This window comes from Mesocricetus auratus, unplaced genomic scaffold (genome assembly GCF_017639785.1).
Source record: "Mesocricetus auratus isolate SY011 unplaced genomic scaffold, BCM_Maur_2.0 Super-Scaffold_100021, whole genome shotgun sequence".
In the NCBI taxonomy this organism is placed as follows: domain Eukaryota; kingdom Metazoa; phylum Chordata; class Mammalia; order Rodentia; family Cricetidae; genus Mesocricetus; species Mesocricetus auratus.
In genome coordinates this window covers 32,618,559-32,630,695 of record NW_024429202.1, presented here as the reverse complement: position 1 = coordinate 32,630,695, position 12,137 = coordinate 32,618,559, and the positions used below count along the sequence as shown (strand labels likewise).

The window sequence follows — 12,137 nt, the reverse complement described above, 5'->3', positions numbered from 1 at the left end:
TTGTTTGTAAAGTGTGTTTCTCTGGTTCTCCTTTCCTCATCTCTCCCACCTCTTGATGTCCTCACACCCCTTATAGCTGCCCCAGGTTCTTTAACACCTTCCCATTCCATGTGTCTTTTTCCCCCACCTCCATCCCTCCTCATCATCTAGTGTTACCCTCCCTTGGTCTCCTTTCCAGATTTTTTTTCAGTGAATTTCAATCCCTGACCTGTAGTGGCAGCTTTACCTTGTCCAGGCAGCAGATCTCTCCCATAAATGCATAACTTGTAGCCACACTTATTTTCGAGAACGTCGGGCAGAGTGTGATGAACAAAGTACTCCACAGAGCTGGATCCTGCCGAGCTGCCCCTGAAGACCCGTGGGTAAATGACATAAGCATCGTAGAGCTTGCCATCTGAGAATGAAACCAAGAAGTACCACTTCATTACTGGTTCTAAAACTCTCATCTGTCTGCTGAGAGACAGTTCCTACCAATAGTTGTTGTGGTTGGTTGGTTGTTTGGTTGGTTGGTTGATAGGTTATTTGTTTGCTTGGTTGGTTGGTTTGTTGGTTGGTTGCGGTTAGTTGGTGGTTGGTTGGTTGGTTGGTTGGTTGGTTGGCTGGTTTCTAACATCTTAGTTTGAATGGTAGAGAACAGAGTCTGTTCAGTATTCTTCAAGTTTGTTAACAAGCTATTTATCATTATTGATAGGGGCCTCCTTCTGTGCCTGTTGCCTGTTACATTTTCCCCACCCAACATTTCCCACTTAGGCACATAGCACAGGTTCAAATACCTCCAGTGAAGCCAAAGATAGTTATATAGCATAGATTCAAAGACCTCCAGTGGATACCCAAAGTCACAGATAGTACTGAGCCCACTGTTCTATATTTTCTCCTAGATACACATACCTAAGGCTAATTTATAAATTTGGCACAGTAAGACTTTAGTAGTCATAACTAGGGATCAAGATGGAACAATGTGTTATAACATAATTGACAGCATCACTAGTCTAGCTGGCTATTATCTCAAAGTAAAACAACTGTTACTCAAGCACAAGCACTGTGGTATTTTAACAGAAAATCTGGGAACTAATATAGTCAACAATTAGTGGGTAGGTAGCATTTACAACATGGATACACTGAACAAACAGATGGATCATGTCCCAGGCAAGACACTGTGATTTTATCACTTATCTCAGAATCATGTTCCACTTAAAACTCATGTTTGTTTCTTTCAGCAATTCCTCATTTAATCTTTTCACTTCTTCAGTTAACCTTAGATAAATGAAACCCTAGAAAGAAAAATCAAGGATCTACCAGAACCATAACACTTCCTCAGAAGAAATTAATATAAAATTTCATAAATGGTCTGAATTTCCCATAAATCAAACAACCACATGCTAATTGATGCCTTCATGCACAAATACCTAACCTGTTCACTTTCAAATGAAGGCAAAGGTTGCAGTTTCACCAGCCCTTTTTTTGCATGTATCAAGTTGGTATAAGTGTATAGTCATAGAACAAGGGAAAATTAGTATGTGCTTGGTGCTTCTTCTTCACTTGCTTAAACCTGAAAAGCAGGGGTGATTTTCATAAAGTTTTATCAACACATATTTCCAAAAACACTGAAACCTCTGTGGGACTCGAGCAGATTCTGTTATCACGGACTCACTAAGAATAGCAATTCCACCAAAAAGAATATTTGAGATGAATGCCGAGAGTACAAGGAGTGACAGGAAAGACATGGAATATGATCTACATAGACTCAAATATCTCATTGATGAGGTTACAAAGAAAATGAAAATTGGGTTTAGCAGCATAACGTCAATTAGACAAATAACCAGTAGTCACTGTAGGACTTTTTCTTGTCAAGAGAATCTTGAACTTGTTACTCACCATTTTGAGTTCTGTAAGGTGTCACTATGTCCCTCCAGAACAGAGCAATCTCAATCCAGAACACTTTTAAGACTATCACCAAGACATTGATGAGCATTAGCAGTATACTACATCCTGCAACTACATAGTAGGTGCTTTGATGATTAACTATCAAGAGATGGAGAGAAAAGAAAAACAATGATTAGTATTAGCAAAATAAGATAGAATTGATGGGTATGTGAACATTGACATCACTTGAAACCACAAGACATTCTCACCCAATAAACGAACATTAAATTTTCATGAACAAATCAAGTGTATTATCCCATACTCTGTGCAAGGCTTAAGGCTTGCTATAACAGTGTTTTTAATGGTAAAAGACACACAGACACATGTAAATCCCAGTAAGATAGAAGATAAGGGATTTCAACTGACAAACATTTTGAAGAGAGCTAGCTCTATGCTGGAAGAAATAATGAAACTTTCCTATAGAATGAGATCACTAAAGGATGGGGAGGATTTAGAAAGATGCAGAAAAGGCAACCCACTTTGGTCTATAGAGGATCCTGAGATCATATGCAGAGGTGGGAGTCTGTGTTCTGAGAACTACAGCAATTCAGTTTGGAGAATTAGTGGAAGATGTGGTCTGGGGTATGTTTGACCAGAAACTCTTGCTATGGAATTTGTCATAATATGAAAGAATAGAGTGTTGAAAATGGACATTCTTAAAATCCATATATGAGAGGGACCTGGAACTGACTTGTGAAGCAACCTTGTTTCTTATCTAAATTTAAACTGGAAAATAAAATAAAAGAAAAAAAAAGAAAAAAATTCCTCCCATTGGATCCCATTGGCAGATTTCAAAAAAAAATTCCTCCCATTGGATCCCATTGGCAGATTTCAAAAAAAAAAGAAAGAAAATAGACATTCTTGTTATCAAAATTAATTTTTTGTAGTGGAAGGCTTTTTTGTTTTTGTTTTTGTTTTTTGAGACAGGGTTTCTCTGCATTGTTTTGAAGCCTGTCCTGGAACTCGCTCTGTAGACCAGGCTGGCCTTGAACTCACAGAAATCTTCCTGCCTCTGCCTCCCAAGTGCTGGGATTAAAGGCGTGTGCCACCAACGCCCGTCTGGAAAGCTTGTTTTTATAGGAGGAGATGACACATTCAAAAAACACAATAGGGCAAGCAATTGAAGGGAAGATGAGGATTTGAACACATGAAATAATGAGAAAGGAATTGACAATATCAGTGTTGGCAACACTGAGGAACATGAGTAAGTAGGTCAGGGGGTTTATTGCATCTAGAGGGTGGGGGATATAGAAAATAGGATTTCAGGTCACTGAGTATGTGTAGTGGATAATTCAAATTATCTAGTTCTATAAAGTTGGTGCCTTCCACTACTGAGATCTTCCTTTGGCCGTCTCTGAGCTTGGGCCCAGATTTCTTTTTTCCCAAAGCAAACAAGCAACATGGCTCCCAACTTCAGGAACTTGTAAGACACGTACAAATCGAACATAGAAAATGTTACCATTGATGGTATTCTTGGAAATTTTAACTCTATGATCCTCAGAAACTTTTAGAAGTGGTACTGCTTACACATGAATAGGAGGAGTCTCATAAGTTCATCCTGGCAAGTGGTTCTTTTTTCGTCTTATTTGTGAGTTCCCATACATAGGTCCCAAGATCTGACATGAAAATATCTACTAGTATTTACAAATTCCTCTACCACCCTGATAGTTTATGCAGGAAAATAAACTCAAGATATCAAATTCTGGTGATCCAAAGATGAGAAGAGAGCTTAAAACATGCCAGAGGTTGCTGTCTCTATTTCTTTAGGTTTAAATAAGAACTTCCCAAGGAACTCATTTGGAAGAACTGTCTAAAAGTCCAGCTGGATACATGCTAGGGAAGTGTGGGAAGTCTACTTCTTATAGGAACTCTTTCTGGCAAAGTACCTATATGGATAGCTGAATACATTCAACAAGAGGCAAGACCTTGATTCAAGATGTCCCTGAAAGTTGATGTTCAACATCTACCTAAGTGCTTATGACTTTGTAAAGTACAAATAAATCTTCTCATCAATGAGTACACATAAATGCTTCTTTTCAGTGTTTATAAACAGGAACATGTCATCTGTGATGAGTGCTGAATCTAGGATTACAGTATTTGGCAATCCCTCGGGCTTATTCTGCCCTTTCTTCCTCATTTAGTGAAATTAACGGATAGTATAGGTGTGGTGGTGATAAATGAGAAATTCTAAGGGAAAGTCATTAGATCTGGCCTGTACATAGAAAACTTTGAATATGTTTGTACTGTGGGTATAGCAGACACTAAATTTGCGCATAACAGTGTTTAGAAATATGTAGATGAAGGCTTTTTAAGTTTTTGTTATTCAAATTTAAGAAATATCAGAATTTCAGAAACAAAAGAATTCATTATGATAATCCAACAGCAATGGAGACAATTTTTATTTAATATGATGACTTGTTGAAATAATATGAACATGTTGATTTGAATAATAAGAGGTGGATTAAAAATAAACTAAAGAGTACAAAATCACACCCACACACACACAAAACAAATATAAAATTCCAGGTAACACAAATGTAATTACAATGACATAACTAGAAAATATTCAGAAATCTAGACAAAAGATACTGTTAGCAAATGAGGGTACTAAGGACACAAGGTCATGCTGAGTGAGATTAGGGGTGTGGCTTCCCTTTCCCTGTAAAATTCACTGTCCTATAACACAGTGCTGTGGCCCACAGTTATCCTAATACCATTATCAGGGAAGATGCCTAATGTTTTGAGGAACATAACAGCAATATGAGTCATCTATGAGTCTGATCATCACAATTCTGGTCATCTGAGAATCACAACTCTTTTCTTAATAAATATTTACAAGTCAGAGGCTAAAATCAAAACCAAAACAATATGGTGACACATATCTTTAATCCCAGTCCCTGGTAGCAAAAAAGCAGGTGGAACTCTACGAGTTCAAGACCTGATTGGTCTCCATAGTGAAAACAAACAAAAATAACAAAAATCCTAAATACCACATCAGGCAGAGACACAGCATGACTATATCAAATTAATACCCACCCTATCTTTTTAATCAGTGTTTTCATTCAAGCAATGCTCCACATATTGCTATCAGCTTAGAGTCAGCATCTCTCTCCCTCCCCACCCTCTCAATATTTGAAAGAAACTAAAAAATTTTTTACAGTAGTTGTATTGCCATTAGGGCAGTGGTAAGTATCATAAAAAAGAGTGATAAGGGTAAAAATATTTTATCCCCATACACTCTTTTCAAATGGAATCAAAGTGTTCATCTACCTATCAGGATGGCTGTATCTGTAAACTCAAAGACCAAGCAAGGACATAGATAAAGTACTCTAGATGAAGTTTGTAACTTGTTTTCTGTGACAAGATTACACAAAGAGACACAACAGGTTTATTCTCACTTTGAACCCAATATAAGCACCGATGTCTCTTGTAGACTGTGCAAAGGACAACGGAGGAAGGAAGCCACTTACAGGTCAAAAGAGAGAAGGGAAGGGAAGAGGGAGTGAGAACACACAACGGAACTTAAAGAGTATGAAGAGGTCTGTGGGGAGAAAACGGAGGCGCGGGAATGCAGAGAGGAGGAACAGAGTAGCACAGAGTCCTCCTGGAAGACAGAAACATTCTGGAAAGACCAGATTTAAAGAGCATCCTCATCAGGAGAAACACATTTCATGAGACAAGCCAGCTAGTACCACGTGATTGATTCCCTGGAACCAAACTGCAACGCACAGTCTTCTGGGAAAACGGCTGCAGTTTGCAGTTGATCCGGCCATTTTAGTCAAGCTAAGGGTGAGGGACAGTCCTTACTTGGTTGCTTCCTTCTCAGTCGCACAGTGTGCCTTATCATGCCGTGATGGCTCATGGCCAGGCAGTCATATTTCAGGGACAAATCCTTGTCTCTCACATCGCTTATTCTTAACACTGAGGTTAAACAATCCATGTCATTGCTGGAACTGAGAAAGTGAAATGTTACTGATAAAAGTTTTCCAGGCAAATGCCAGCTGTGGGGAGGGGATGGGGGGATGTTTGGACTCAATATAGAAATAGCTAGGCATGCTTCTAACCCCATCTTTCAAGAAGCAGGAGGCTAGCCTGGTCTACACAGTAAGTTCCAAGACAGCCAGTACTACACATTAAGACCTTGTCTCAATAAATAGATTAATGTAGCTAGGCAGATGATAGATAGATAATAGATGGATCAAATACCTTTGATTTTGTTCTTTCTCCTCTTGAATTCTTGCTTCGCTAAAATTTTCAACATTCCTTTCATTAATCTGCCACAGGACATCCATCAAGAACTGAGGGCCTTTGCCAAAGCAAGCCGAGCAAGTGATATTCACTGTTTTTCCTAGTGGGGAAGTGAAGAGGTTCATGAGGGAAATTAAATTCTGCAAGTGGAATCAGTTTCACTCAGTGTAGTAAACCTTCTGCAGCTCGTACTCAGCTCCTTCCTATCCCTCCTCATCTCCTTCCTGTGCCTTTTTTCTCTCCACCCCCACCCCGGCCAGTGTCTCCATTTTCCTCAGAGCCCCGCCACCCTCTTGTCTCTGAGAAAACGAAGCTTGCCCTAACTTCACAGACTCACACATAATCATGACAGAGTTGCTGAGAGTTGAAATGTGAGTTTCTTTTTCACTGGTCCCTTCCATGTCTTTCTCTTTCCACAGAATTCCCCTTGTTGCTCCGTGGCTGCTTTTGGAATTAAAAACTGCTTTATCCAGCCCAACTATTATCCTGGATGTAAGCAGTCACAAAGAGTACTCCCCAGTGCTCCATCCCACCCCCTTCAACTTAAGACGTCCTTTTGGGACTGAAAACATCAGAGCTAATTTTGGCTACATTTATACATATATTCAGCCCTCCCTTCCTGAACTGTAGGTTCCCACCAGGAGCTTGCCTAAAGGGAGACACATAATTAGCATCATGACCACAGAGTCTCTGGAACAACAAAGCTATGGAGAAAGGATTAGAAGCTGCCATACTGTGGTTGGAAATCGTAATGGCCAAGACTGGAGCTGATGATACAGAACCAAATGCTGTTTTTTGTTTGGTTGGGGGTATTTTTGTTTGTTTGTTTTTGTTTTGTTTTTTGGGGCAAGGAAAAGGGTGGCGGGAAGGATTACAAACAAGAAGTTATATATGATCATACTCCCCTGAAATGAGGGATAACAGTGTGGGTATAACAGGGAGGAAAGCAAAGCACATTGCTCATTGGAGAGTGATACACTGAGGCCAGGAGTGTGGGTTGAGTTATAGGTTACAGATGGGTGATGAAAGGGGCAGAACTCATCGTGGTGTTTCAGACACCAGGTCTTTTTCATTGCATCCAGTTTCCAATGGAAACCAACAGGAGCAGAGACATAGAGATTAATAAATTCATATTTTTATTATTTTGCTGTCACTCATCTATGACCTTGGGTGTGCCTTTGAGCATCTCTGAATCTGTTACTCAAAAAGGAAAGTGAGGACATCTTCCCACTGGATAGAAGTGACGACAACAAGCAGTGCGTAAATGAGATCTATGAACTGCACATCTCAATACAAATGCAGTGTTGCATTTTGCTCTGATGGGGACAGGTGTTTCCATACCTCACATAATCCCCAAGTTTTCTTCTAATAATTACAGGACCCTTCCATAGGAAACCAGACCCAAAATCATAAAGAAATATTTTCCAGGTTAGCAGGGACAGGGAGTTGTTTGAAATTTCTTACCGATCAGCTAGGCGTTGATGGCACATGACTTTAATCCTAGCACTTGGAAGGCAGAGGCAGGCAGATCTTTGAATGAGAGGCCAGCCTGGTCTACGGAGTGAGTTCCAGGACACCCAGGGCTACACAGAGAAACACTGTCTTGAAAGAACAAACAGACAAATTTCCTACCAATTTCCACTTCCATGGTTTTGTTGTGTGAAGGGGCTCGAATTACTGGAAACACAGAAAATCCTTTTTCTGAAAATTAAAAAACAGAAATAGAACGTAAGTATTAATACATCGATTTCATCAATATAAGCTAGTTTCTTCATAGTTCTATTTTATTTCATAGCATTGTGTCAAATATTTTGAAACCAACCTTTGGCAATGCACATACACTCACTCACTCACACACACACACACACACACACACATACACACACACAAACGAAACATATTTTAAGCAACACTTTTTCTGATTACTCTGATACTTTTTGTGATGTCTTCTGTTCTCTTCTGTATCAGTAAGACAAATGCTGGTCTAACCCATTAGTCGTGTGACTTAACAATCATTTGAAAACCATGATTCTGTGGGATAGGCATAAAAGTACAGAGAATTGGCAGTCAATGGACTCATGAAAGTGATGCATTCATGAGCCCACGGGTGTGCAGCTCACCACCCTCCACTACTGTGTTCACCCTCAGGAGGTCTCCTTCCTATGGCCACTGAGGCTGAGACAGAAGGAAGCAGGAGGTCTCCTGGAGCATGGATGAATCCTTCGTTCCTAGGTGCTCCTTTATTCCAGGGTGTTGAGATTAGGAAGCATTGCAGGAGTTGACATTAAACAGTGACACAAACACAACTGTGGTCTGATGACGCAATGGAGCACTGAGAAGGCTCTAAACAAAACATTTTCTTCAATATTGCTCCGTCCTTTGCTTGTTCATTGTCACTTGGATGGTGACATCCACCCCCCACTCCCCCACCCTGTCTCCTTTATACAGGAAACCGTACCCAGAAGATCTCAATTCTGTAAACTCCATCAGATATGATTAGGAAATCTCCCCCTCAAGTGGCTTCTGTAATATTGAAAATATATTTGGAAAAAAGGTTCTTTTCTAAACAAATGACCTGCTTTGACGATGCTGATATCAAAAGCATTGTAAGCCAGGACTGAAAACCACTCAGAAGTGTGTATAAAGGTCACTGTGCTGTTACACTCAGGCCTTCGTATCTGTAGTTTCCACATCCATAAACTCAACCAGCTATGTGAGGACATTAGTGGCTTCTTTGACCTTCCCCTTGTCTTTATTCCCCATCAGGCAGAATACCTGTTTATGCTGAGAAAATATATGAAACTAGAACATCCAGGATTTAAGTATACGAACATTCTGGAAATCAGTCAAAAGAAATAAGTAAATTCATACTGCGTTATCCTTAAAAATCAATCTCCAAAGGGGAAAAATAGTTATATGTGGCTTTGGTCCAATAATGTAATATCCTTTCCCTGGAATTCTTAAACCTTCCTGTCATAGTGGAGTATGTGAATGGGACACAGAAGAGAAGAGAATATGGATGGAGGATAGGAAATGCATCAGGAAGTATTCAGCTCTACCTTCTTGCTTTTGTTTGAATCTTGAAGCTTGTTGAAGCCGGGAGCTTACCTTCAACAGTGAATGATCTGGTCGCCGTCACAATGTAACTGGTTCCATTCTCAGTGTGTGTGAATTTACACGTGTAGTCACCCTCGTCATCTCGCCTCACATTGTTAATGAACAAGTATGATCTATGTACTCTGTACCTTGGTCCTTGAAGAGCTTTGCAGTTCTGAAGCAACAACAAGAAAAACATTCCATTTCTCTCCCACTGAGTTTTTCACTTTCAACTGCCTCAATTGTGCTAATTTTGTCTCTTTCTCCCCAAATTTCAACCTCTTACCTTAAACCACTGAACAGGTGCTGTCCAATTATAGAGGCCAATTGTTGGACAAGTTATCTTGGAATTTTTTTCTGATCCATTTACTGTTGAGTACATCAAGTAACTGGGAACGTTGCAGCCTGGTGGCTTTTTATGTATGGTGACATTCATGTATCCAGTTGTATTCAAGTCAGGACTATTGAAAGAAGGCGAGCATTTAAAAAGTAATACTACCATGTGATGGCTTAATTCAAATCTATCCCTTGCACAATGTTGCTCTTGCAAAAATGATGCATATAGTTCTCTTACTGCAAAATAATCATTAAATTCTTGAGCTTTTAAAGACTTCTTTGTTATCCTTGAGATGAAGCAAACCTCTGAAAATGGCTTCACCTACTGTAATGCTAGGATCTTAAGTAAAATCTATGTTCATGTTTGCTGAGCCAGATAGAGAGTTAAGCATGTGTTGTGGATTATATTACATCATTCTCACAGCGATTATTATTATTTTTGGATCATGATACTACAGTATGAATTTTACACCTGAGGAACTAAGAGACAGAGAAGTCACATGGAGGTACCATGCACCTAACTAGTAGAAGAGCATGGGTTTGAAACTGTAGTCTCCAAACATAGGCATCAAACTATACCTAGGCTAATCTGACACTTTGTGAGTACCAGAGGCGGTGTGAAATCTAAACACGAGGCAATTGCAGTTCAGACTGGGGATTTGCAGATATAGACCCTGGGTCTCTGCAGTCTACCTCTTTGTCTCGGGCTCTGGCATCTAATCCTTTTCACCCAACACAGATCTTTGTGATGCCAACAGTCTGGGCTTCCATTTGTTATGCTAGGTTGTTCCTAGCTAACAATAGTTAGCAATTATTCATTGTTGTTGGGTCACTAGAAAAGCTGGGCATTTTTCTAATTAGGAGATATATCTATATATGCCCTTGCTGTGGTACATTCCATAGCCTATCACCCATCAGGCTGCTGCTCTTCTCAGGCATACTTTCTTGTTCGAATCACTTTATAAATTGAAACATTCCACTGAGAGCAGAGAGAAGGCAAGAGCAGTTGGGCTATCCATCATTGGTGAAAAGGGAGCAGACACAAGGCTTTTGATGGTTTCCTGTATGATACCTTCTGATAACGCAAGCATACATCCCAGAGTCATCCACTCTGGCTGGTAGAAACTTCAGGCGATCTCTCCAGACAAAGATCCAATTTCTTTTTTGAGTAGGAATACTTTCATTTGTATTTAAGTGATACCATTCCACGGGATAAAGAAAACCTCCACTTTCAGGGCATCTCACAATTAAAGCCTCATTTTCCAGACCCCAGAATGGTTTACCTACAAATAAAGTATGGACACAATCCTGAAATGGCCATGTGAAAAGATCAGTTCTCTTTATATAACTTAGTGTCTCCATTCACGATTAAATTTCTAAAGAGATCATATATTGTGATGCTTTGAGAAATAATAAGTCAACAATCAAAAGCCTTTACTAAATGTGCTACATGGTGCAATAGACTAAGGAATCAATTTGAGCTTATATCTCCCTTTGCTCCTCGAGGAAAGCACCTATATTTACCAGAACACACTGTTGGTCAATAAATACCCACAATGCCTCCCACATGAAGGTACTGTGTTAAGTCTTGATTTATGTAACTCAAAAATTGGGATCTACTCACTATAGAGGATTCCTTATGAGAGGTTTACAATAAAGAATGAGTGAAGAGGAAAGAATTCTGTAGCACACAATTTAGTCCCAAACAACTAGAAGCAAACAACTGAAATGCAGCAAATGTTCTCCGAATTACTTAAGTCAACAAGGGTACAACTTATCTGAGAATCAATACTTACTGCTCTTAGTTACTGTGAAACACATGAGAACTGTCAGAATTGCCAAAGCGCAAAGCCCCATTCTCCGTTTATCAATCACCAGCACGTGATTGATTGTTGAGGTCCCCTGATGGATCAATGACACAGAATGGTGTCAATGTGTTCCTAGGTGTTTGAAGAGTGCTATCTGGTTTAGGGTGCAGAAGAGAAGTCACTGTAGCCACTGAAAAATAAATCACATAAACCACAAGTAAAATATTTATCTTGCCCTGCTTTTTACTTACCAAAGACCATAAAGGAGAGTCAATCAATTAACACATAAAATTTATTAAGTTCACCTATGCATAATAGTAGGTTTCAGGTATACAGTGCTACATTCATTCCTACTGAATTTGAAACAAGAGAGCAGCTCTCCCAATGACTAGATAATTTCACAATCATACCTTACCAGTCTCTTGAGCAACCTCATGAAGAAGCTAAGTTAAGAGGAAAGAAAACAAATTCTTACATTTGAAAAAACCAGAACCATAAAATTGAGTAGATGCTAGGAAACACAGTTTTTTGCAAAACCACAGCCATGTAGCAAGCCAGAGGCAACATGAACATGTCTGTTGTTTTACACTCCGGTACACACAGATAACTGTCACAAAAGCACTAAGGAAGGAAACTTTGAACTAAAACCAGCCAAAAGCCATCGAAGACTGTTCTCCAAACTTCCAAAGAATTGTCACTGCTTCAGCTTGTTCTCAAGAGCCACAG

General features: G+C 39.5%; 1 protein-coding gene across 5 annotated transcripts in view; it reads right to left on the bottom strand.

Annotated features, from left to right (window-relative positions):
- Positions 1-12,137, bottom strand: part of Il1rl1 (interleukin 1 receptor like 1) — a 65,826-nt gene that overhangs the window by 13,474 nt on the left and 40,215 nt on the right. For 4 of the 5 annotated variants that reach the window (XM_021230274.2, XM_021230276.2, XM_021230275.2 and 1 more), the window contains exons 2-10: positions 11,400-11,601; positions 10,676-10,886; positions 9,554-9,728; positions 9,280-9,442; positions 7,804-7,872; positions 6,130-6,271; positions 5,731-5,876; positions 1,876-2,022; positions 227-394 (exon numbers count right to left, since the gene is read on the bottom strand). In XM_021230274.2, the coding sequence (XP_021085933.1) occupies positions 227-394; positions 1,876-2,022; positions 5,731-5,876; positions 6,130-6,271; positions 7,804-7,872; positions 9,280-9,442; positions 9,554-9,728; positions 10,676-10,886; positions 11,400-11,460 (1,282 nt within the window). In that variant the 5' untranslated portion in view covers positions 11,461-11,601. The remainder of the gene's footprint in view (positions 1-226; positions 395-1,875; positions 2,023-5,730; positions 5,877-6,129; positions 6,272-7,803; positions 7,873-9,279; positions 9,443-9,553; positions 9,729-10,675; positions 10,887-11,399; positions 11,602-12,137) is intronic. The other variant, XM_040729533.1, reaches the window with a different exon arrangement.